At 37.7% G+C, this 27,574-nt stretch overlaps 1 protein-coding gene across 1 annotated transcript; it reads right to left on the reverse strand.

Moving 5' to 3' along the window:
- Nucleotides 1-1,452: 1,452 nt before the first annotated feature.
- Nucleotides 1,453-27,508, reverse strand: cfdp1 (craniofacial development protein 1). Its single transcript, XM_079873550.1, has 7 exons — nt 27,310-27,508; nt 26,068-26,194; nt 25,752-25,974; nt 24,547-24,677; nt 23,295-23,411; nt 8,206-8,364; nt 1,453-1,564 (listed from the first exon to the last, which is right to left on the reverse strand). Exons 1-7 carry the CDS (start codon nt 27,374-27,376, stop codon nt 1,474-1,476), a joined length of 915 nt encoding a protein of 304 aa, XP_079729676.1. The 5' UTR covers nt 27,377-27,508; the 3' UTR covers nt 1,453-1,473.
- Nucleotides 27,509-27,574: the final 66 nt, after the last annotated feature.

A 27,574-nucleotide genomic window follows, 5' to 3' on the forward strand; every position in this document is an offset into this window, starting at 1 on the left:
GTCTGTAATTTTTCTTATGTTCACCAAGGTTTATTTGATAAAATACAGTAAAAACAGTAAATTGTGGAATATTATTACAATAAAAAAAAACTGTTTTAATATATTTTAAAATATTATTTATTTCTGTGATGGCAAAGCTGAATTTTCAGCATCATTACTCCAGTCATCAGTGTCACATGATCCTTCAGAAATCATTCTAATATGCAGCTTTTTTAATTGATTTTTTATTGGTTCTCAAGAAACATTTCTTGTTATTAGCAATGTTGAAAACAGTTGTGCTGCTTAATATTTTTGTGGAACAAAAAATATTTTTCTTAGGATATTTCAGGATTTATTAGAAACAGATTTTTGTCTAATAAAATCTTTTGTAACTTTACAAATGTCTTTAATATCACTCTTGTTCAATTGAATGCATCTTTGCTGAACAAAAAAAAAAATTCTTACTGACCTCAAATTTTTGTTTTCCCATTTATGGCAAACCAGTATTAAAACATTAATTGAGAGTTTTAAAAGATCTTGCATATTATTATAGTTTTGAGTAGGGGAAGGATTCATGCTCGACTCACTAGTGATTCAGAGATATGTGACTTAAACCCTGCTGATTCCTTTCCTACATAGTTTTTTTTTTAAAGCAGTCCAGACAGTGGTGGAGATGGAGCGTAGGGCATCAAGGGGGGCATAAGCTGGCAAAGAAAAGGAAAAGCCCTTAGGGAGGAGGTGGAGCCATTAATTATTAAGTCAGAGTAATTAACAGCAAGACATGGTTCATTTAAAAAGAAAGTGTCCAAATCAACGGACATGATTTATTTCTGTCAAACAGTGAAACGCGATTAAAATGACGGCAGGGTAATTACCATACAAGCACTCTTAACAAAATAAATTCTCAAGACAGTAGTAAGTATACATGGGGAAAAAAAACAAAGACAACTGCACCCTTCCATTTAACCATCAAATAAAAGAACAAGGTTCCTGAATGCTTATGCGTAGACAGCCTCAAAATAGGATGCAATATTGGCCGTTAATATTACGAAAAGCCTCACCGTCAGAACAAAGATACGAATTATGCAAAATGATTCGGTTTAAGCTGAAAACCCTTATCTGAGGATCTTGATGAGCTTTTCTTCCCCATTAATGTCACTCTCATTGAATGGTTAGGTGTGTGTGATGTACTTCAGCGGATTGTAAAATGGGGTTTCTGAGGAAAAGTCCTTGAGAAGACAAAGTCAAGATCAGTTTCTCTTTCATGTTGAAGACGACATGCAATATCGGACAAAGGAATTGTAGAGGAAAAAGATGGTGTAGGTGCTGTCTATGAGCAAATATTTGATTGTGAAGGCAGACCGGTTTTTGGATCTGAGATCTGAAAAATGTTTCCACCTATACGACAACGAAAACCGACAGTGTATGCAGGGTGAATGTGAATATGGGACAGTCTGTGTTGTGATCAGTGAATGTGTCTGCTCTCTCCTCTTGTCACCGTTTCATGTTGTTCAGACGCACGCTCTTCTCCAGCTCAAACTGCCGCAAATCCACTCTCTCTAGGAAGTTCTTTCGCTCCACGTACCTAAAGACACATGCAGCAGAGAGAAGAGATGGTGAGGATGTGGAGATAATGGTGAAGGAAATAAAGCACATGCAAACAAGCACTTGGCGAGAATGACAATGACACAAACACTGGGTCTTGCTGTTTCTTGTGTCTGTGTGAGTTCAATGACCGAATATGCTGAATATCATCTTTTGCATTTCGTCTTGGAACGAAGCACAACAACAGTGAGTGGGGACAGTGGGGTGTTGGTAAATGTCCGCTATTAAGGCACTCAGGTGGTACTGTGATTTCACACACATTTTTTTTTTTCTTTTTTTTTCGGCATGCTCGCTCCACAATGCTACTTCCTGTGGTTCGCAACTGTGTGGTTCTCCACATTTTGGATGTCTTCCTTATCTGACATACCCAGTTCAGGTTTTGAAACATTTACTAAACCCTGGTGTTGTTCCATACCTAGTATGACTTCAGTTTTTCTGCAGAACACAAAAGAAGATATTTTGAATACAATTTTTCATACAATAAAATTCAATGGGGTCCAATTTCATTGTATAGATTTAAAAAAGCAACAACACTGAGATGTTTTGTTAAAATATCTTATTTTGTGTTCCACAGAAGAAAGAAAGTCATTCAGGCAATGCCATATAAAGGTAAGTTCAAACCAATCAAAGGCCAAAATTTGTCTCAGACAGCAAAATAGTGGCTTTAGTGAACCTGTATCCAGGTTATATGTGCATGTACTCAGCCTCCCTGTTTATTGTCATTACAAGATTCACCGAAACCCAAGGTGAGAGCAGGTGCTGAGAACAAAGAAAATAAAACAGCCCTTTCAGGCTGACATCATTTAGTTTGGTGGTTTTCCTCATAATAGTCTGGGTTCGGGTTCAGGTTGGCTGACGATCAGCAGAGAAGGGCATCTCCTACACAAAGCTTTATGTGAGGTCTAAATGAATTGTTCTGGAGAGCAGTGAGCACACTAGGCAAACCCTTGGAGCAGACATGTGATGCTTCGGAGCAGAGACTGAACATTTTATTAGATATCATATCACGCCCCTGCCAATGATGAAAAGAAGACAGAGAGCAAAAACTGATTGCCTGTGTCTTGTTTGAAGTCCTAATGGGATCTCTGTGAAATGCACACAAACACCCACATACTCAAAACACAATCTGGTTTAAGGCTATATGGTGGTTTTTTTATTTTTTTGAAAACATTGTTTTTCAAGTAGCCATAAAATAAAATTTTACCTATTTCTAAATGCTACTGATCTAATTGAGAACAATTCATCCATGCATACGTTTTATTTATTTATAATAATAATAAAAAAAATTGCCCTCGTAATCTTAAATCAAAATATCATAACCAGATTTCCAGTGAAATGACAGACTTCTCTCTGGACTTTTTCAATAATTTAGTCCGCTTAAACCCTGCCCCTGTAAGCTCATGTTCATATACCTCAATTTTCTGAGTGCAACGGCCACATCTCAAAATCCAATCAACCGATGAACTGTCCCTGCCCTACATTTTTACTTTTTTGATATGCTGTTGCTCTCGAATGTACATCACAATATGGAAGAAAAGACACGTTGCTACTTCAAGTTCGTCGTGACTTTAATTTTGGTTTTGTTTTGTTTTGGGGGGTTCTGCCACTGTGGTACTTGATGAACATAATCTTAATGATCAGTTTTGTGCCATCAAAAGTCATAAATTAGTAAAAAAATAAAATAAAATAAAATGTCCTTGTCTCACTCGGATTCCTCAAAGCCAGCCTTTTTGAAAAGAATTGCATTATGCAATTACTGTGCATTGTGGCAGGTTTTTAAAAACAACAACAAATAAACATACATATATACACATATACATATATATACACACACACACACACACATACATACATATCATACATGTATCATACATGTATCATACTATGTTTATGAACATGATAGCCATCTCTGAATGGGTAAATTTGTATTTTTCCACTGAGGAAGAAGTTTAATTCTAAAAATTAAAAATATAGTATGTTTCAATAGTACACTGAATATTTTATAATCATATTTTTTATAATTAAGAAACAGTTTATTTTTCATGGTTTGACCCATTTAAGAGCTATGTTAGTTTAAGAGTAACCTAATTCAATTCCGTAAACATTGTGCTTTCTGCCTGCAATTTTTGAAGAGCACAATCTGGCACATGGGTGCTCCGTTCCCCCTAAATCCCAGCAGAGGGTCACTCTCCCCAGTGTCTCAACCCCAGAGTACTCTGGAAGCTCTGATGCCCAACCAACCGTTTGCCTCCAGAGACTCGAGACCCTGGGTTTACCAACTGTGTGAGCTCTGACAGATCTGGGTGCATTTGTTGTCCTACATTTTGTGAGAACAAAAAGAGAGAGAGATCTGCGACACTGAAAACAGCCCTTGAAGTCCTCTGGGCATATAGTTTGGCCTAGCGGCCTGCACACTATGCTCTTTTCCAGTCTGTGCGTCCTCCACACCCTTCAGCGGCCCTCCTCCTAAACCACATCCCTCTCAGAGAAACAGAAATATGGAAACAGTGGCAGACCATAATTTCTTCTGCTTTATTTTTAAACCCCCAGGCCAGGTTTTTAATTTAGTAACTGTTCCACTCCCTACAACTGTCTGATGGAGAACTAACACAGTTCTTTTCATCTATATATCAGAGAAGAGGAGCATCAGGCTATTTAAAGAAAGCCAGAGCATCAGCGCTGTGTGTGCAGTGGGATTTAAAGGAGTAGTTTAAATGACAAATTTTACATTTTAGGGTAATCACTTGTTTCAACCAAAATTCTGTGTTTTGGTGCCTACAATGAAAGTCAATGGGGTCCAAAACACTGATCCAATTAAATTTCATTGCAACTATCTCTTTATCGCTAGTAAAGCAGAATGGCCATTAGATGCCTAAATGACATCACTTTATATCATCATCCCCTCAGGACAAGATGCAATGACTCTCCTCCCTTGTTTTTACACCAAACGCATCTGGGAGCATTATCCCAGAGGAATGTAGGATGGGTAACTTTGGTGACCGGGTTAGTATAGAGGGGTATTCACAACTCTGAGCAAAGCAAGTCAACAACAAATTTGATGCACTACTGAGATAATCTACAGCCACAGCTGTGGCATGAAACCCAAAAGAGACCTTGCAATTACTCACCTCCAGAAACAAATGCACTCATGCAAAGCTCTTTTTCCGCCAAAAGATTTCACTTCCTTCTGAAACTGACTTTGAATGAAATCTAATTATGACCGTGGAGCATAGAAACAAACTATGTGTGTGTAGATCTCAATTATGGTCTTGTTTAATTTTTGAAGTCTTCAGTGGTATAAAAACTGATCTCTAGATTACTGGTACTACAGTCGGTCCTGACAGGGTAAGTATACTTAATCTATAGACTTTATTTTCAATCCCTTAAACATAATAATTTGTATCATAATGTTGTAATTTGCCAGAAAAGACCATGTATTTAGGCTTGTGGTAGTAACCCTGGGGACGAGCAAAAATTAGCTTGCTATGTAAAGAAACTAAGTACCTACTCTCCATTACAGCTGGCGTAAACTTTTTCATGCCTGACTTTTAGGTATTAATTATACATTTGAGATGAACGTGGTGTGTTGAGGGGATCGATGAAGGGGTATGTCTCTTGGATCAGATATTATCAAACTGAAACCCTCTCTCAGAAATCCCATGCTTAACATTAGGGAAGGGAGGGTGAGAACTGCATTTTTAAAATGATTTTCCTCTTACATCTTTTATTTATTATTACTATGATGGAATGAAAAATGGAGGAAAAAAATGGATGGTCTGTTCATGTGTTCAGAATTGTGTTTCTTGTCAGTTTTCTGCATATGTGCTTGTGTAGGAGAGATGTGGGCGAGAATGTGACCTCGCTGTGCAAGTGTCTGCCTGCACACTTCTGATTGGTCGATCAGGAATCAGCCAAAACTCTACAAAGATACAATTGAGTTTGAAAGAGACAAAGCATAATTTAAATTGGATTTTCCCATTACAAATGTTTTTTTATTTATTTTTTCTGAATAGGAATTCGGGTAAAGCGTCTAATTTGAAAAGTTAGAGAGCAGCACTTGAGCTGCATGAACTCTTCAAGTTTGTGTCAAACCTGATGATCATGTTCTTCAGCATAATCTGAGAATTCTCCTATCTTGTGCTTCAATGGAAGAACATCTGACTGTCTGTACAAAGTCACATTATCAATGTCACAAATGTACTTATTTGATTAGTGTAATAGTGCAGAATCATAAATATCTATTATACATTTGATTGTTTTTGCATTTTTACTGGTTTTAAACCCCACTTAGCTTGATACACCCTGGGTGTATGATACACCCTGTTTCAACTCCAGCTCAAACAGGAACTATGATGAAACTGCTCAAATAAAAGCAAGAAGTCAATATTTCAAAATGGTATTTGCTTCCTGTAAACCCTAGTTTAAACGTTCTGACCCTGGTTTGTATAAGCCTTTTTGGTCCAGCTTTGCACCATCAGCTTTTGAGTAAAGCTGAAATCCAACTCCTCACCTCCTCCTCAAGATAGCCATCACAGGCAAGATAAGCAGGCTTAAATGAAGTGCTCTTGGCTTAGCTCCCACTCCATTCATTCTGCTGATGTACTGAATACCATTCCTAGACCAGTCAGCAGGGCAGTGTTAATCTCAAAATTACAGACAAACACATTTATTCTTTGCTTTTTGTTTATCATCAACAATATCGAAGATGAGAAAGAAAACGTGATGATAGTTTTGAAGAAAAGAAAAAACACTTGCACGCAAGGCCACATATTTAGCACCCACATCTCTCCTACACATGTATGAGCACGTATGCAGAAAACCAACAAGAGACAACACAGATCTTTCAACAGAGAAACAGTAATGACCAGTCTTATAATTTGGCCAGAACAGAATATACTAACTTTTTTTGTACTTGGCAAAATTTCTCTATGCTCATCCCTAGTCAACCGCAAAGGTCAGCATGTTAAGAAAAATGTAGAAAGAATATGATTGTTTCAAATGACCCAATCATAGTCAATAATGTCTATGTAATGTTGAACTGCTTGAGCTTAAGCTGAACAGTGAATGAACACTGATAAACCGAAGGGCTTTACTGCCGGATTACTTAACTCACCCAAACACCATTTTAGTTAGAGTAAAACTGACTAAAACGAATGAATTAAAATGTAGTGAATTTAAAATTCAAAAACGATCATCAGGTTTTACACAAATTTGTGCAGCTCAAGTCATTATAGACCCCCTGTGGTGAAAATCGGGTTTTTAATGTTATTTATATGTCTGTGGTGTTTTTAACAAGACAAACCATGTGCAAATTTATCAGTCAAAAACCATTGCTGAGTATTTTCTCCTTAAAACTGCAGTATACAAAACCCGGTTGGAAACTGCCACTGTCACAAACATGTAACCAATCCCGTCAACATACGGGGCGCAGCTTTTCTCCACTGACTTTCCATGATGTTCAAAGCTTTTCTAAGGATACTGATATTTAGAAGGCAGCTGTCTGATTCGGAGATTGCGAATAGGGAACCTGGATTATGTAACGTTAGCAACACATTATTAGCTGTTTAATAACCAAAGCTAAAGGCTAATCATATCAATTACCATTATGTGTCTGGCGTTGTAGAGAGCGATAAAACACATTTCTATTCTGATACATCAACTTGTAGACAACCCTGTATAATTTGCTTTCTCTTCTACTTCTGCATCAGTTTCTGCTTTAAACATAAATGGCTGAATTAAACCAATATTTCCTCATGCCATTGTGTGTGTTTACTACAGTTGACCAAGTTAATCAGGTAGTCTGAGCCGGTGTGATTGAGAGGAGGCAGGGACTAATTTGCAAATTCATGGAGTTACAGTCAAACTATTTTAAGGCATGAAGAAAAAGCTTTTAAATAGGTCATTTTGATTATCAAAGATAAGTTTTAAGTCAAAATTATTGACTGCAGGGAGACTTTAAAGCAAAAGAGGACAAAGACATTCTGAAATTCATGTAATCTTTTTAGTTCAACTTTTACCCAAATTGCTGAGATCTCATTTGTAATGGAAAAAGCAGTTTTAGTTTAGAAAAATGTTAATTAAAAACTTGAACATTGTATATCTCTTCATTGAGTTCATTCTCAATCGACCAATGAGAGGTGTGGGAGCAGACACTTGCACGCAAGGCCACATATTTAGCACTCACATCTCTCCTACACATGTATGAGCACGTATGCAGAAAACCAACAAGAGACAACAGATATTTCGACAGAGAAACAGTAATGACCCGTCTTATAATTTGGCCAGAACATAATATACTAACTTTTTTGTACTTGGCAAAATTTCTCTATATGCTCATCCCTAGTCAACCGCAGAGGTCAGCATGCTAATCAAATGCATGCGCAGATATGGTTTTACCCCAAATACATTCAGTTAACTTCAGTGAATAATTAATGAATTGTAATGTATGATAAAAATTGCAGTGAAATACAATACGCCAGTACGTTGTGGCTTTAAGCACTTAAGACACTTAATGATATTTATTCAGCTCTGATGAAAATCTCAGAAGCTAGTGTGAGACACTAATGGGAGATAATATGAGATGATGTGTTTGTCTGGGTCACTAATGAGGCTTAAACATACCCTTCTTTGCCTCGATTATGGATTGCCAGCTCGTCTGCAATGCCCTCCTCTGTTTTAAAGGCATCCCAGTCCATCTTAGACTTCTCCAAAGTGCTCATCTTCTGCTTTTTGTTCCCGATGCGATTCAGGATGCTCCCCATGCCCGCTGGCCTCTTCACACTAGAGGAAGGAAGATAAACATATTTTGGATCAGGATTTTCAAATATTAGAAATGGCTGTTCTAACCGGGAAAGGCTCAAACGTGTTTTTAAAGGCTCCAGTGATATTTTGGTTGGATTTTAAAGTGGAAGAAACAGAACATCTGCATCAAAATAGTTTTTTTCCTAATAAATGCAGGAAGATGTAAAATGATGATCCAAAGTGGAGGTAGAGGCAATCTTATGTTGGCGATAACATGGCTGGTGTGTTTCTCGCAACGTGCTGCTGGAACAAAGATGTGTTTTGAACGTAACCAAAGTCATCTTGACACTGAGGTTGCGCTTGGCTGCAGTAATGAAATGTTAAACGATCTGTGGAATGAAAGAGCTGAAGAGTCCAGACCAGCGGCCCTCCCTCTCATATGTGGGTGCCAGGGGGAGTGAGTGAGTGTGCTGGGGGTCTGCAGGGGGAATAAGGGCCGGCAATAGGACCTTGGGGTGCATTAGAGGGTACCGGGGTGTCCTAGAACAGACGGTTTCACGCTCAGGAGAGTCATAGGAGAAAGCCTGCCATGAGGAACGAGAAGGAAAATTGTGTGTACGTGTATGTGTGTACAGGAAGATGGTACATTTGTTTTCAGAATACGAAATTAATGAAAATCTAAATATAAGGTGTTGCAATATCGGTTTAAAAATACAGTGAATAATCACAATCCCTTATATAATTAAAATCCCTTATATAAATCAGTTGTTAACACTGTCTTGCTTCAAGCTGAAAATAAAGGCTGTGAACTTGTATTACTTCACTGCAGGGTAAAAAGACTTCATTACTTTCTAAATGAACTGCAAGACAGTTTCGTCACTGTGATCAAGTCGATTTAGCAGGACTTGTGTGTTCAAAACACACTGTACATGCGCACACAGAGGAATGAGGCGATCCACAATCAGACACGCATGACTAATGTCTAAAGGTCTGACAAAATGCATCTAACATCTGTGAGAACAACATTATTCAAGGAGCAAAACAGGAAGGAAAAAACATGCAAGAGGGGAAAAAAATGAAACAAAGAGGAATGTTTTAACACATCTGCAGGTTTAATTTAATGCCAGTTCAATTCCTAGAAGTAAATAGGAGGACAGGAAATCATTCTTTATTATTACCATTTTCCATGTTTTATAATACCGGTAATAGTAAAGTCCTGTATTTTACCTTAAATTATCCAAACTTTATCAGCTTTAGAACCCTTTCCATTCTTTGGCTATGTTTAATCAATAAAAGTAAATTATTTCAATGTTTTATTAATTATACATGAATATTATAATGTTTTAATATAATATTGTTTCATATAACCGCTGTTTCAGTGCAGATCTTTTCCTACGGTAGCCGGCGTCTAGCCAGACAACACAAAAATAATGTTGGGGAGCAAAAAAGGCAGCGAAAAGTAAAAATCAATAATGGCAAAATCAATAATGTAATTATATTCCCTCCGTTATAGCTGCATCCACAAACTTACAAATTTCATATGGGGAGACTTGACTGCTGCACGATTGAAAGCTTATTAAAGCCACAAATATTGGCATAAAAGCAATAAGATTTCACAAAAAGATTTTAATATGACCAAATCAACAATATAAACTACTTCACACTGACTATGTAGTGTGTGTGTTTTTTTTATTTTTATGTGGAGGCTCATTTCTAGAATTTGGATGGTATTCAATTGTCTTTTTAAAGACTGATGAACATTTAATTTGTGTGAATATTTTGCAAAATACTAATATATATATATATATATATATATATATATATATATATATATATATATATATATATATATATATATATATATATATATATATATATATATATATATATATTCAAAAGTAAGAATTCAAAAATAACTAATTTCAGCTGACGCAAAGCGGTAGCCCTGCCAACAGCAGAATCTTATTGGTCAAAAATTCTGCTCCATATATCTGAATATTAAACACCAACCATTCTGATCTGATTAGCTAATATTTTTACTTCAAGTGTAAACAGACAAATTACTGTAGTTCAATCACTGGAAACCTGTTGTATCTGGTTAGGAAACTGAAATCATTTCAGTTCTAACATATCTTAGACACACACAGCTAACATATAACAGCTTAGTCAACAGAACCAGTATGTACACACAGAAAGAAACAGGAACACTGCTTAAACCTATTCTGACAGGGAATCAATATACAATCAGGGCTCAACTGATAGTCAATCCTGTGTGCCATGCAGCAGCGTCGATGTGAACGTTGGGCCAGGAGCCAGACCAGAGTACACAACGCTGGCCAGAATGCTAAACGCGGAGCCAAGGTGACTGTATCTTGCTTCATCAACCATAGTGCTCAAACAGAGAAAGATGATGTAACAGATACATGCAGTCACAGGCCAATACAATTCAATATACTGGACTATATGCCAACATGGGCACCTAAAAAGCAAAAACACACACAAACTGGCACTAAAGCCTAAAGGGAAACAGGATGTACAGGGCAAAACAGTAGCCCAGAAGTCTGTGAATTTCGTGGTTTATTTGCAGTCAGAGTTCTCCCATGACCATAGTCTTGTTATCATCTCATTTCAAGGCACACAAACACACACACAGAGTCAACATGTCCCAGCACTTTGTGTAGGGGGAAGAAAAGGCTGGAACATCCTATTGCGATTCCTTTCAAGACAGGAAGTAGATTCCCCAACCTCATTATTTCAGTTTATGTCATCGTAAGTTCACAGAGTGGCTCATAAACTCACCATTGAACAGCAGTCGGTTGACAAGTCTCTTCATCTCCACTCTGAGTAATTACAGCCTTTGTGACATCATAAGAGAAGACACCATGGGATACGGACGCCAGCTAACCCCGAACGCTTCATCTCTATTATATCAGTAGCCTGTTTGCTCGTACTCATCTAATGGGCTTTTTCCGCCTAAGGTATGGACACCGGCCTAGTTGCAGACCAGATATTTACCAGCAAGTGCGGGATTGGGCCTGTGAACCACGGCCATAAACCCCCCGCACACGTCCTCCATGAGACCCCAGCACAGCCTCACTGACCCACATTCTGTCTGACAAGCGGAAACTGGAAGAACAGCCAGAGGAGAGACTGCAGGGTTACACAATACACATCAAATCACACAGCGTTCACACGCACATACTCCACACGCATATTTAAACAAATAATGTTAATGTAGCTAATGCTAATGTTTCTGCAAAATCCAAAATATATACAGTAAAAAGAGCTACCAACACTCACACGCATGTAAATACACAGCAAAGATAAAAATTTAAGTTGCTATTAAAAACTTCCACAAGCAACACAACTCAAACGTTCAGCTCATAATCAAGGAGGTCTATAATAACTAGAAATCTGTAAACGCTCTCATTCATCTCAATGGTAACTGGTGTAAGGATTACGTGATCTGAAACCAGCCATCATTGCTCACGGGTACATGGAAATACACTAGTCTCTTATGCTCACCAAGGCTGCATTTATTTAAAATAAACTTTCTGTTTAAAATTACTGTTTTCTACTGGAATATGTTTTAAAATGTCATTTATTCCTGTGATGGCAAAGATGAATTTTCAGCATCATTACTCCAGTCTTCAGTGTCACATGATCCTTCACAAATCATTCTAATAGTTGGTGCTCAAGACACATTTGTTATTATCAATGTTGAAAACAGTTGTGCTGCTTGATATTTTTGTGGAAATTGTGACTTTTCAGGATTATTTGATCAATAGAAAGAACAACATTTATTTGAAATAGAAATGTTTTGGAACATTAAAAATGTCTTTACTGTCACTTTTGCTTAATTGAATGTGTCCTTGCTTAAAAGTAAGGTGAGGTTGACTGGTAGACTTATACAGATTTATTTTTTAATCTTTTTTTTAAATGAGATTGCTTTAATGATGAATTTAGAGACAAAGATCTAAAGGTCAGACTGGGTTTGGGTTTTATAACTGTTGCTATAACTGCTATAATGGAAAGCTAATCCCATTTCAGAGAAGCTGCATCTCTAATTCTCTTTAAAGCACAGATGGTTCAGCATCAAACCACCAATTGTAAAAAAAAACAACAACCTTACATTCAATGTACTACTGTGAGGCATAGAAAGATATTTACATTTATCCTTCAGAATCATTACAACATCAAATTGTGTACTGCAGCATAGCATTTGGATGTTACATGTGAAAAAGCACAATCTAGAGCCAAAAAAAAAAAAAAAAAAAAAAATCTACACTGTCATTTGCAAAAGCCGCATTTCCTGTGAAAGACGGTCACATACAAATGAAGTATTGCCAAAGAGATCAGGCATCAGGCTCTCTCTTGGTTAGTGTGTTTATTTTAAATATGATCCCATAATTATGATAGGGTCCCATTTTTTCTTCCTCTTTTTGATCTTTAAATAGCAGTTTAGGTTGGAATATGAGGCTCTGAGCATCTCTGCTCCGCCCCTAATACGACGAACGACAGATTTACATCCTGTGAACAACCTGCTCATAGACGACTAATGAACATACACTCGTACACATAAACACACCTGCAGCGCTAAGACCTAGAGTTCAAAGACCTTTTATGCTCCAGGCCCCTGGCCCCTGTGATCAGCCACCTGGACTTAGTGACACTTAGAGCCACGCCTAGACCCTAAGCTGTGATTTGAGCCTTTCATATACACAAACAAACTTGCTGTGTCTCAATGTTTGCTAAAAACACTCTTTCAAATTTCTAAAAATACTCTAAAGGCTAGAATATACTACACAAGTTTTGCCCAGATTTTTGTCCCAATTTACAGTCCGGACAAGTCAACGCCAACGGTAGTTACCGAAAGCCAGTCCGCAGATTTGACAGAAAATTGAGAAGTGTAAGATGGCACAGACTAAGAGGACATAAACATGTTTAATATTTTTGAGCTGATAATGCGTCTCCTAGCAATGAGGCATGCGTTTCTGCAAGAGTTTATGTTCGTAATGACCTAAAAATCAGTCATGATCCTCACTCCTCAGTCATTTAGTGTATGATGCAGTTTTTCTGTTCAGATTTTAAATGTTGTGTAGTCTATTCCATGCTTAAGAGTACTGTTTAATGCATCCAGTGCAGTGTTGGTTACTTGCAGCTTCAAGTTTTCACTTGTGCACATCGCACTGACTGTCTATGATTTTCACACTATGCATAACTCTGGGTTAAGGACACTTTTAATGAAAGGGTGTTCGAAATACTTTTATCCCTGTAATACAGACAACCAATCACAATCTGCTTCAGTACTTATCTCATTAATTATTCATACACTTTAAACAGAGACAGAAACACACAGAGTTTAGTTTCAGCATCTAGAGAAAACAAAGTGCTAGAAAACATCCCTCTGCTTTTCCTGTTATTGTATTAATTTTGCCATTAGAAGACGACTTAGTCTCCATGAAATCAAAGTGGAATTTTTTATGGAATATTCCAGTAATTATTATTAATGATTTATCTGTGCACATCATTATTTTTTATATTTATATGCCCTTGTAATCTTTAATTAAAATAACTTCCCCTCCATTATGCAGCAACATCTCTTCTCTTCTCTGATGACGTGTTTAATGGTGCGAGGTCAGGACAACCTGTCACTCACATGAGATCACAGCAGTAGCAAACCACAATGATCCAACGATCCAAACAATTTCCGATGGACAAAATCAAGTCAACACCCGTCATTTGTTCTTGTTCGAGAAGCCGTTTCACTAGGATATACATCAAAAAAAGGAAGAAAAGACTATCGCAACTTCCATTTCATGACAACCAGAGCAGTGTGACAAGATAGGCAACTATTAAAACATGTCACACGCTGAACTTGTCCAATGTTATTAATCTTAATATAAATATGAAGGTTAACCTAGTTTACAGGAAAAAGTTGAGTCTATGCCCATTTAGATATATATATAAAAAAAGATGCTTTCAGATGCTTTCATTAAAAATTAGTAAATCAAGAAAAATTATTTTTAAGTTCAATAAAACATTTTGGCCTCATGTTTCATTTAACTTAAATATGCAGTTTGGTGTGTAAATTGTACTTTAATCTTCGTACTCAGGTTTGCAAATATACAGTGTGAAATTATATGAACCTAGGGTTAACTATTTAAATGTATTTATACTATTTATTTCAATTGTGAACCCATGAGGAACCAGTTCTCCTCTCTCCTCCAGTTCTCACCTAAAGTAACGGTGCAGATATTTTCAGCATAGACGGACAAAGTGTTGAGCACAACTGTGAATTCAACTGAGCTCTGCGGGAGAAAGATGTAAGGAGACATGTGAAGAGATAAAGCCTTACATCTCAAACACACACAGACAGGGTTTGTTTTTGCATGTTCAGTAGTTGCTGGGTAAACTGTCTAAGAAACATACACTCACCTAAAGGATTATTAGGAACACCATACTAATACTGTGTTTGACCCCCTTTCGCCTTCAGAACTGCCTTAATTCTACGTGGCATTGATTCAACAAGGTGCTGAAAGCATTTTTTAGAAATGTTGGTCCATATTGATAGGATAGCATCTTGCAGTTGATGGAGATTTGTGGGATGCACATCCAGGGCACGAAGCTCCCGTTCCACCACATCCCAAAGATGCTCTATTGGGTTGAGATCTGGTGACTGTGGGGGCCATTTTAGTACAGTGAACTCATTGTCATGTTCAAGAAACCAATTTGAAATGATTCGAGCTTTGTGACATGGTGCATTATCCTGCTGGAAGTAGCCATCAGAGGATGGGTACATGGTGGTCATAAAGGGATGGACATGGTCAGAAACAATGCTCAGGTAGGCCGTGGCATTTAAACGATGCCCAATTGGCACTAAGGGGCCTAAAGTGTGCCAAGAAAACATCCCCCACACCATTACACCACCACCACCACCAGCCTGCACAGTGGCAACAAGGCATGATGGATCCATGTTCTCATTCTGTTTACGCCAAATTCTGACTCTACCATCTGAATGTCTCAACAGAAATCGAGACTCATCAGACCAGGCAACATTTTTCCAGTCTTCAACTGTCCAATTTTGGTGAGCTCGTGCAAATTGTAGCCTCTTTTTCCTATTTGTAGTGGAGAAGAGTGGTACCCGCCTCAAGGTTGTGCGTGTTGTGGCTTCACAAATGCTTTGCTGCATACCTCGGTTGTAACGAGTGGTTATTTCAGTCAAAGTTGCTCTTCTATCAGCTTGAATCAGTCGGCCCATTCTCCTCTGACCTCTAGCATCAACCAGGCATTTTCGCCCACAGGACTGCCGCATACTGGATGTTTTTCCCTTTTCACACCATTCTTTGTAAACCCTAGAAATGGTTGTGCGTGAAAATCCCAGTAACTGAGCAGATTGTGAAATACTCAGACCGGCCCATCTGGCACCAACAACCATGCCACGCTCAAAATTGCTTAAATCACCTTTCTTTCCCATTCTGACATTCAGTTTGGAGTTCAGGAGATTGACTTGACCAGGACCACACCCCTAAATGCATTGAAGCAACTGCCATGTGATTGGTTGATTAGATAATTGCATTAATGAGAAATTGAACAGGTGTTCCTAATAATCCTTTAGGTGAGTGTATGTGTGTGGTTTGTCCTTTCTAAGCTTCTCCGAGAATCTGTGACATGCACACAAGACTGGCCTTGAGCTTTTGGAAAATAACCTTTATATTCTGTGAGTCTGAGCATATCAGTGTATATACTGAATGTATGTGCATGTGTGTGTGTCTTAGACAATATGTGGAATAGACTCAGAAAGACTGGAATGCAGAAAATGCATCCTCAAGATACAAATAAACTGAGCAACTGAAGTCTTGCACGCTCCTAGTGCAGAATTATCAGTCTTGCAGTGCTTCAGGATACAATCATGTTGTTATCTCATACAGCCAAACAGGTAACAGGACGACTATTATATTTTCACAAACACAGACAATAGACAAGAACTGTGAATGCAAGAATCGTGCCAAACCTGCTTCCATGATGCCAGCAGGTGATCCGGGAGGTTGCCAGGACATTACTAAAATGTTCAAAGTAGTTGCTAGGGGGTTCACTTCCTTGTTTTTTTTTTATACAAAACTTACATAAAATACAGACTGGCATTAAAAAAAAGAATATAATGGTGACACAACCTCCAAAAATGGTTGTGTAGAAAACTGTGAAAAACATGGCAGAAAACGTGCCGACTGAATGTACAGACACAGCAGCTCAGACTGCAGCACGTTCAACCTCAAAAGCCCTCACAGTATCAACCCAGTACCTTTAAACACAGCTTTGTTTCCAGAGTCATAAAAAGCCCTTACTCCCAGAAGTTGCACAGTCAGCCAATCAGATTGGAGCTTGCCAGATCAAGAAAATACTTTCTAATTTTGTCAGCGAATGGGCTGTAGGCGATCTGTTGGTTAAATTAATTTTAAAAAGCACTGTTAAAAGGATCATCTCAGATTAAGTCAGCACTGAGTGTGCGGTATGTACATGTAGCCGTCACTCGTCTATCTCTGCCCTGTGAACACAAGGCTGTCACACTTTGTTCACCTTACAAGTGTCCCAGTTCCAAGCTGTCAGTACATTTCCCATCTTCAGAGCCAACGCCTGCTCCCTGCTCTCCATTTTTTCTCTCCCTCACATTCTGCTCCGATCCTCATTCCGCTCACATATTAACATAAGAGGCCAGTTTGGTAGTTGCACAAATCCGTAAAGCTTTCCTTAGCTAATTATGGTCTCATTATATCTGCATAACCGATAAGAGTGAGTTACTATAATCACTTCCAGCCATTTTGCGTCTAACGAGCCTAATTTCCTTCCTGAAAGGGTTTTCTCTTTGTATTTCAAGGGAAACCGGCAGGGGCAGTGAAATTTGGAAGGGGGTCTGGAGTGGCCCCCAAAGTGACTTTCCCCATCTGTTTCCACAATATTGGAATGGATAGCATCACCCAACTTTCCCCTCAACAGTCAGACAATTGACGCTCAGCAGCTGCACATCAACGCGGACGGAAATACACTTCCTGGCACAAGTAAAGGAGCCGTCACAAACCATGGTTTGAAGATGAGGCCTGACGAGGGCTGAAGTGTGTAGTTGTGTCTCATTGACAGGCTGAATGGAGGCTGATGGAGCTCTCGAGAACCACAGAAAAACAGGAGGGAGGTAAAGTGTCTAAACAGCAAGGGCTGATTTGACATTTTAAAAGTGTCTGTGGTGAATTCCACCCAAAAAGTTGAGCGCTGCTTTGAAAATTGAAGTAAACACAATCAATATTTTATGTGTGATTCTGCATTCAGAGCTGAAGCTTGATTGTAGGTCATCGCAATGGTTGAAACGCTTGAAGGAAATATTAAAAAGGTATAAATAAACATCAGCTGAACGTCTCAAGGTGCCGATACAATACCATCAGGCCCAACCGCAGTTTGTTGCCACATATTTACAGCCTCCCGAGATGAAGCCTTTCTGTGATCGCTTGTTTAACATGCAGCCACTTCGGAGAATATGCATCTGTTTTGGCAGGAGCACACACACTGACATGACATGCAGGAAACTCTCTTTCGGGCCACGGCACATTTTTAGATGCCAGGGGAGTGAAGAGTGGCCTGGTTTTGTCAGAAGCATTAGCCGGGAGACGGAGCACACAGCAGCAGCGCTCTGATGTGTCCGGCGGTGAGGGGGGCGTGATATCGAACCCTCACTTCAGTTAACATGCATTCATTATAGCGTGAGGACCGGCTGACACGGTGTCCAGCTGTGAGGAGACGGAACAGGTCATTTCAGGTCTGCTAATGAAATCCTGAATTGGCCTTCTCCATTTAGACCAGAACAAGCTTCCCTCTACTGTGACCTCATTATGGGTGGGTGGAGTGGTGAATCTGAGCTTGTAACAGAAAGATAGTTAGTTTGAACTCCACACTGAGGGAGTCATTAGCTCATTTGGTCAAAGCAGGATTTTCAAACTTTACCAATATGACGATCCTAATGTGAAGTACAGTACTGTGCAAAAGTCTTAGGCATGATAATATAGTTAATATAATATAGAAACTAGAAAGTTTCTAGTATGCCTAGTGAGACCTTGATTAGCTGGTTCAGGTGTGTTTAATTGGGGTTGGAGCTAAACTCGGCAGAACAGCGGCCCTCCAGGACCGAGATTGGTGAACCCTGCACTACAGCAAAAGATATAAATAACTGACTTAACCATTTTTTGGGGGGGATATTAACATGCCTAAGACTTTTGCACAGTACTGTACCCACTTTGTAAAATGTAAATGCAGATATATAAAAGATCCATGTATATTATGTGAGAAATAAAAATTACTTGCCACATTACTTAGACATGTTGTTTCCAAAATTAAATCATTAGCTTTTATATTCCTGTTTATATCCTGTTGCGTGATTTCGGTTAATCCATCCATTAATTTTCCAACCCCCTTGACTTATGTAGGGTCATGGAGTAAAAAAATATATATAATTGTTTAAAAATTTATATAACAATTTTCCAAGGCCCCGCTAGCACTCACTGTGGGGGTCCCTCAGGCTCCAGTTTGAAAACTTGTGTGTTAGAGCATAGTGCTAATGATGTCTGGTTGTGGATTTCATCAGGCAATATAATTCTAGTTATGTGGAATAGCTGAGGGATGGCAATGTTTCTATATAAAGAGAGCATCATCATGAGCCATCACCACTGTGCCCTTGAGCAAGGCACTTAACCCAGGTTTCTAAACACAGCCCAAGACATGAGGCATTGATGGCTTACAGTATGTGACATAAAACTAAAAGAATTGTGATGGCTGAGATAACATGGCATATAACTCACTGCTGTATGGATTATTATGAAACAGCCAAGTTTTACTCATTTGCATCTAAACAGAGTCTGAGGAACCAATTATTCACTAATACTCACTATACTGCCCTGTGCGTGTGAAAGACTGAGAACTAGAAATCATGAAACAAAGAGGTTAGACTTATACTGCAACATGTGCAGATATCAACAGCATTCACAAGTAGGGAACTATTAATATTACTGCTCAGACCAAAACACTTCTCGCTTTGTTTGTGTGAACTTATACAGTATATAAATCGAGAATAACACATTTCCTATTCAAGCAAACCACACAACAGTGATGGTACAGTTCCCTGCAATACACACACACAAACAAGTTCACACAGAATGCCTTTTTTGCTGTTAAAAATGTGGGACGCAGGTCAGTGGAACGAAAAATGTGCAAGGTCTAGAGACGCATTTTTAAATTTTGAACTTCCGAATTTTTTGAACACCTTGTCATCATACATGAGACACAGCAAAAGATGTGAGACGTCTAGTGTTTACATTGAAAAATAATGTAAAAGTAGCTAGACATAACCCTAAAAACAAATAATAAAATACGTTTAGGGTCCGTCTCTAGTAACTAATTAGCTTTATTAAATATATAAATATGCATGTGTATAATATTTATAACATTTACATTTTTATAAATAACTAATATTAACATTTCTTAAATTAAATTGTTAATATTTATTTAAAATATTATATTAACTGAGTAAATTTATTTGAAATATTATAAAATATTTCAAATATATTATTTACTATATAATGTTTTTTTACTCGATTTATGAATTAAAGTGAGGTTTTAAGTTTGTCCACACACATACAGACACATGGCTTGACCCGACGAAGAGCGAGGTGTGTGACTGTACTGTAATAATGGGGAGCGAAGTCCTATTTTTAGGGTCCTAGAAATGAGGATCTATAATTAGAAAAGCAGAGCTGTGACTGGCGCATGTGGAAATCATTAGTTTAAGTGGACATACACACAGGTTTCCCAGAACCACTCAATGTTGTGTTACTCACTCACGTACAGCGAGCTGACGGAAAGCCAAGTGGAACAGAAACAGGAAGACAGAGGGCAAATTTCTCTCTGACTCCGTTTGAGTGTGTTGTGCAACTGGCACTTAAAAATGCACGGAAATACGCAAGCTTTCATTTCCGTAAAGTACAGATTCGTTTGTGTGTTTCTGAGGGCTTACATTGAGCTCAGCCTCAACGTCAGTCAAGTTCTGCGATAAGACCACAGAGACACTAGACAATCAATCAAGCTATCACTGGAGCTCAGAACAAGCATCAGTAAATCTGGCTGGTTCTGTGATCGATAGCACTTAGACAACACCGAACTACACAACGCTGCTCCACACTTGAACCACTAGCAGTGAGGTTACATCAGTCTGTGGTGTCCACACAAATGGTGCTCACAAATTGTGTGTCCTAAAGGCTATCATTCACACATTCATGCAAACTTGCCGTGTTCAAATGTAACTTTTTGCCTGCCAGTGATGGGTGAATTAAAATGTATAGGTCTAACATTTTTCTTACCAACCATGAAACTGTTTTTAGCATTCTTTACTTATTGTTGCTACATGGAGCTCTGGAAAGAATAAAAAAAATATTATGCATCCAGCATAATGGTAAATATTTCAGAAAAAAAGTGTCAGAATAACAATTTACAATTCTATTAAACCTTGCAATGTTACAGTTCCTAATAAAGTTACCAGCCAACTGGTGATGAAATATATTTCATTTACTTGCCAAATCCAATTTTTACTTGCATTCGGCACTTGGCGAGTGTTCATTTTGAACCCGGCTCACACACACCTATGGGCTGTTGGGAAGGAGAAAGAAACCGAAGAGCTGTTTAACAACATTTCAATCATGTGAATAGTTGACGAGATTACTGGGTCTGTGTTGTTCTTATATTTTAACATTTTCAACTTTTTTGGGCAACCACTGCGCCTTATTCACGAAACACAAGCAGAACTAATCGTTCATAAATCATTCCATCCAAACTAATATTAAAGCAAGAATAGTTTTGCAAACGATTTATGCTCAAATTAGTTCTGCATGTTCCATAAATCAAGCCTATTGTATAGAATAAAATTATTTTCGATAAAATAATAAGCAAATGTGGCTTCTTTGTCCAATTGATCATGCAAATAATCAACATAAATCGACAAATTAACCGATTATCAAAATAGTAGTTAGTTGCAGCAATAGTTTTTTTGGTAACACTTTACAATAACATTTAATTCATTAACAATAGTTAGTGCAGTAGGTATCTTTAACTAACACGTTAACAGCAATTATTTATGTTAACATTAATTTCTACATTCGCTTCCATCCATTTTTTTTGCTTTTGAAAAAAATGTATGCTCACCAAGGCAGCATTCATTTGATCAAAAATACAGTAAAAAGTTCAACTGAAAATGTTTTATAATTTATTCCTGTGATGCAAAGCTGAATTTTCAGCATCTTCAGTGTCACATGATCCTTCAGAAATATTTCTAATATGCTGATTTGCTGCTCAAGAAACATTTCTTACTCTCACCAATGTTGAAAAAAAAATTGATGCATTTTTCTTTTCAGATTCGTTGATAAATAAATGTTGTTCAATTGAACTTTGTTAAAAATAGAAATATCTGTAACAATGTAAAAGTCTTTCCCGTCACATTCGACCAATTTAATGTGTCCTTGCCGGATAAAATCCTTGGCCAAACTTCTGAATGGTAGTGTATACCAATACATTTTTACCCATTCACAACATACATAATTTAATGTTAGTTAATGCATTATAAACAAACATAACTTAACAAGTGAACAATATTATGCATGTTTATAAAAATTAACCTAGAATAATAAAAGGTGTCGTTCATTGTTACTTTGTGGTACCTGATGTATTAAACAATGTGAACACTTGCTGTAAAGTGTAGCCATTTTCACTATGCCAACCTTCCTGACAGAGAAGTAACAATGTAAGTCTGTCTGCATGGAAAAAAATACAGGAGAAGGAAGAAGTGTGTGTATTACTATCGTCAGCAGTTCTGTGTTGAGGCGCAGTATGACACTGTTAAGTAGAGAAACAGAGAGCCACTGTGCCTGTGTGTGTGTGTGTGTGTGTGTGAGAGAGACACACACAGTGCTGACTCAAGCCCTCTAACCTCAAATTACACAAAAGAGGCTTAAAGGAAGAGAAGGGAAGCGAGTGAATATTGGAGAAAGGTACCCTTTGTGTTTAGGCTTTTCTGTGCCTAGTTTAAGCAGGAACCTTGCTGTGCTGGAGCGAAACAGCCATTGGAATATGAAGAGGCTTGATTTAAAGTCACACTGACTGAGCAATGATATCCCAGCACTTAAAAGCCATCAAAATCAACCAGACACCGAGTGAATATAGAGTATTTTTAGCGTGGGCATTCAGGACATGACAGTCGTTTGGATGATAAAGGGATGGAAGAGGTGGGGTTCAAGCTGCTTTCCTGCAGCGCATGCCAACGCCCAACACTGTATATCCTGTGCAGGGAAAAATACGACTTCCTATTCAGCAAATATTCACAGTCTCAGAGGACAGACAAGAGCGCCTGTCCAAAATAAACTTATGAAGACCCCGAGGAAGATCACAACAATGATTAACGTACACAAACTCCACCGACGTCCTATCTGGACTGATTAGTTTAGTAGAACATTAGGGAGGAAAAACCTCATATGTACACATCTGTGCACACTGCGGCTGAAACATACTTGTGTGTTGCTGGTTTTCCCTACAGGCAGATATGGAATTAGAGGATCAGAGACTCGCTATCATAGCTGTCAGAGATCAATGACACGTCTGACATTCCCTCTAGTCCTGCACGGCAAACACACACGTCTCCATCCATTCATCAGCACCAACCACACTGAAGGAGATCACATCTAATTACTGTAATATAACAACATCAATAACAAAGAATTAATTATAGTCAAGCGCTAATGAGTTATTCACTTCTGCGTCAGTGAAACACAAAACAGAACCATTAAAAACCACTTTGTTTCATTAATTAACTGACACAATGGTTGTAAACTGTAATTTCACATCAGAACAACAGAACGCAGGACTAAAGGGTTTCACCGGGGTGGTACCTGGATCCAGAGGAGGGCGCTTCGGACAGCTGTGGCTCAGATGACACTGACTCTTCCTTCTCCTCCTTCAGAAAACTCTTGGCCTCCCGGGAGTCTGCGTCCACCTCTTTGGTGACCCTGCGGACCACAACACGAGATGTAATGCTCACAAATCAACTCATTGTGGGTTTTAAAAATCTTCAAAAACAACTGACAAGATACTATAAACTACTGTTCAAAAAAAGATTTTTTTTATTAATGAAATGAATACTTTCATTCAGCAAGGACGCATTAAATTGATCAAACGTGACAAAGGCATTTATAATGTTAAAACAAAATTCTATTTCAAATAAGTGGTGTTCTTTTGAATTTTGATCATGTGAACCTGAAGACTTTGCCATCACAGGAATAAGTTACATATTAAATATATTAAAATAGAAAACAGCTTAATATTTTCACAATTTTACTGTTTTAACTGTATTTTTTTTATCAAATAAATGTAGCCTTGGTGAGCATAACATAAGAGACTTAAGTGAGTATTTGGACACTTCAAAAACATTTTTCTAAGCATATATATATATATATATATATATATTATATATCAGTATTTGGAGATACAAGTAAATAAAAGCTTTTTTTTTTTTTTTCTGGTATTTTCTGGTTGTCAAACATAAGTGGATCATTAAAGTGATGACCTCCACCTGGATTCATTTGTTTTCAGATGCCACTTTTGGTTTGATATTTTGTGATTTATGAAGTAAAATTCATACATTTTTAAGTATCAAAAAGTGTCCAAATATTTTTGGGGCCACTGCACTCTTTTTATAGAACAAGTCTTAATATAAATCACATCTTGCGTTCATCAAAAGAGTTCAAAGCTTGTCAGTGCTTTGTGCTTGGCAGGATGTGAATATTTTACTGGCTCTGCTTTGAGTGTGTGACTGGCTCATAAACACAATGTACTGGAATTAATTATTAAAAAGCAGCAAGCTAGACAAGCTAGGATGTGATGACAGCATTGACAGCATTGTGATTAACTATAACAACATTCACTGAAATTACCAAAATATTTCTGTATGTTTTGACTTCATTAATAACATGCACATACTATTAAATTAAATTACCTATTTGGACAAATCACAGTTTTGAAATGAACATGTTTCCAAAAAGCAATGACTGCTAAATGCTCAGCTCTGCATCTGATTAATGAATGTATGCTGTCATCTGGTGGCCATATAAAGCACTCACAGTCACACAAGGCAGTCTCACTTACCGAACTTCTTCTCCTGCAAAATCAAACACCTTGGTAATTGTGATTTTGGAGGATTCTTTAGGTTTGACCTCCTGCTGCTGAGACGCTGTAGAGGGTTTACTGGGCTTATCTGGGCCAGATGTAGATGTGGACTATTAGAGATACAAAAAAAATGATGCATATTAATCTAAGAGACAATTTAATAAAACGAAAGCACAAAATAAATACAAAAAAAATTCAATTGCATTTTTTTAACGCATTCTGACTGTAGAATCAAGACTACCAAGACACTGAACCACATGCAAAACACAGTAAGCTCAATGTTTCACCCAAATTATTAAAATATAAATAAATAAAAGGCCAGAAAAGACAGAAATGTTAGTACAAGAAAATTAAATAACCGTGAAATCATAAAATGTGTGAGTAATTGTTAGAATATTGAACAAACAATAAATTGTTTGCAAAGCTGAAAGATTTTGACAGGCTGACCTACTGTATTTCTCAACTCTTAAAGCTGACATGTAATGAAGTTGAAATTTTCTTTTCTTCCCTATTCTGATGTGTATCCAAATGAAATGGCTTCTCAAACAAGAAAAAACCTTTTGGGCGGGACTTGGATTTGTCCATCGGGAATTGATTGGATGGGTGGACAGTTGTGTTTTGCTATTGGTTGATCTCATGTGAGTGACAGGTTGTCCTGCCCTCACACCATTAAACACATCATCAGAGAAAAGAAAAGATGTTGTAGCAGGAGGGAGGGGGTTATTTTGATTAAAGATTGCAAGAGCACATAAATGAAAAAAAAAATGTGCAGAGATAAATCTTTTATTTTAAAAAATACAACAAAAAAGAAATGTCAATTTTGATTTCATGGTAACTCACAGGTTTTTCCAACGCGTCTGCATCAAATTAAAAAGAAGTCTGAAATCTTTAACAAATGTTGTTTTTGATTTTTTTTACTTAAAGGGATAGTTCACCCAAAAATGAAAATTCTGTCATATACTCACCCTCAAGTTGTTCCAAACCTGTATGAATTTCTTTCTTCTGCTGAACACAAAAGATGATATTTTGAAGAATATGGGTAACCAAACAGTTGATGGGCATTGACTTTCATAGTTTTGAAGTCAATGAGGCCCATCAACTGTTTGGTTACCGACAGAAATGATGACAGAATTTCAATTTAATTAATTTTTGGATGAACTATCCCTTTAAGTTTCTTAAGTTACCTGCTGTGAGTCTGCACTCGGAGCTGATGCTTTGGGTCGAGGGCCGACATCACTCAAAAAACTAGCCCAAAGATCATCTGCTTTCTTCTGCTGCTTAACGTCACTGTCCCCTCTAGACTTGGTTACAAAATGATCTTCTTCTGGCTCATCTTCATCTTCCTGCTGGCCTGCCGAACCTCCCTCCCCATCTTCTGCCAGTTTGAGGCCTCCTTTTTTCCTTTTTCTTTGAAAATAAGGGGAAAGTGAGACAATTTTACTTAAGATCATTTTACTTAAGAATTTAGTTTTATTTAATTTAGTTTAAAATATACGTCACCTCATAGGAATGTCTGCTTTGGTTTTCTTCTTTTTCATCTTCACATGTCCTGACTGCTGCTCGTCGTCCCCTTCCAGTGGGTCCTCCTTCACACATTCATTCATGTCATCCTCGCTCAGATTATCATCTGATCAATAAAAGGAAAAAAATAAACCAATGTGAATGAATCATCATATTTATGACCCTGAGACTAAATTAACATACCAACTAACGATGCATTATTGCCTAAATTTCCTATGCATTGCCGGACTGGTGCAATGCTGTTCGAAAAGAAGAATAAATAAATACTATTAAAAAGGGCTACTGTCAATTTCAATAACCTAAAAGTGTGTTTTAAAATTATTTGGAGCAGGAAAATGTGAAGTGGCAGGTTTTCTAATTCCATTTACCTAAATTCCTCTATGAGTGGGAATATTTCTCACTTAAAGGCAGAATGTCCTCTCTTCTGGTCCAATATTTTTCTCCTCACAGTACCAGCTTGTTTTTTAATATATAGATGCCACCTCCCCTTTCCCATCATTTATTAAATTAATAAAAGTCATTTTATTTAGTCCTTTAGTTTCTGCTGTACTCAACTGAAACTAGATTGTCCAGACCACCTCCACCCCTACATATACATTACACACATAAAATAATTATTCCCAAATGGCATTTTCTTTACAGGCTCTCTGTGGCTTTTATATTAAATCATGCCTGGATATAGATTGAGCACTTACACGTGTTAATGCTGAAAATGAATCTGAACAAGTCCCTATGTTTAAAGGTTGGATCTCCAGTGCTTCATGATGCCAACCAATTTATAGCACTTCTAAGATTCAGACTGCTCGACAGGACCATAAAAGACCAGCAGGGGTTTTGGTGAATTATATCAGTAATTGTTTTCATCCTTCTCATCACTGTCACAGCCAAATGGACATCTATCAGAAAGGAGTAACCATTAATCATCGCTTGGATCTGATCACATAAAACACTTGCGATCTTCAAAGGGATCTTAATAAATATAGCTTTTACACTCTAGAATAGATAATACTGAGATAAGTCATTGTCTAGATAAATATATGAATCAAAAGTATGAGCGTTAGCTTGGATACTTTTTGTGCAATTGTGTTTGCATATGATATCACTATCATAATGTAAAAGACAAAGTGAAGCAGAACATGTGTAGATATATAGAGCACAGACGGCTTAGCTATTTATGTGCTCTTGCTACAACCATGCTAACTTCATGCTAAAATCTCTTACCAGAAGGGACGTAGTCTTTATCCTCATTTGAGGAATAACCATCCGAGTCGTAATCCGAATAATTCATTCTTATTTTTCTGTGTGGTCTGCTGTATCACCGGCAAAATCAGATGAATACTCGAGGACAATCACAAGAAAGACTGTGGCTAACCAGCTAGCTTTACTAGGCGCAGAGCATGTTAGCTTGCTAGCATCACCTGATCTATAAAAGACTCAATGCCTCATCAGCCTTCAGAGTCCAGAGAATAGTCGTTTCTTTTCAACT

Source organism: Squalius cephalus (assembly GCF_949319135.1).
Source record: "Squalius cephalus genome assembly, chromosome: 6".
NCBI classification, from domain to species: Eukaryota; Metazoa; Chordata; class Actinopteri; order Cypriniformes; family Leuciscidae; genus Squalius; species Squalius cephalus.

Bases quoted from the DNA above. Each gene is read 5' to 3' on its own strand.
- cfdp1 (XM_079873550.1), bottom strand. From the start codon at position 27,376: ATGAATTATTCGGATTACGACTCGGATGGTTATTCCTCAAATGAGGAT. The intron at 24,678-25,751 runs GTAACTTAAGAA...TATCTCTAATAG, and splicing joins CGAGTGCAGACTCACAGCAG to TCCACATCTACATCTGGCCC. The intron at 8,365-23,294 runs GTACCACCCCGG...TCCTTCCTCTAG, and splicing joins GCGCCCTCCTCTGGATCCAG to TGTGAAGAGGCCAGCGGGCA.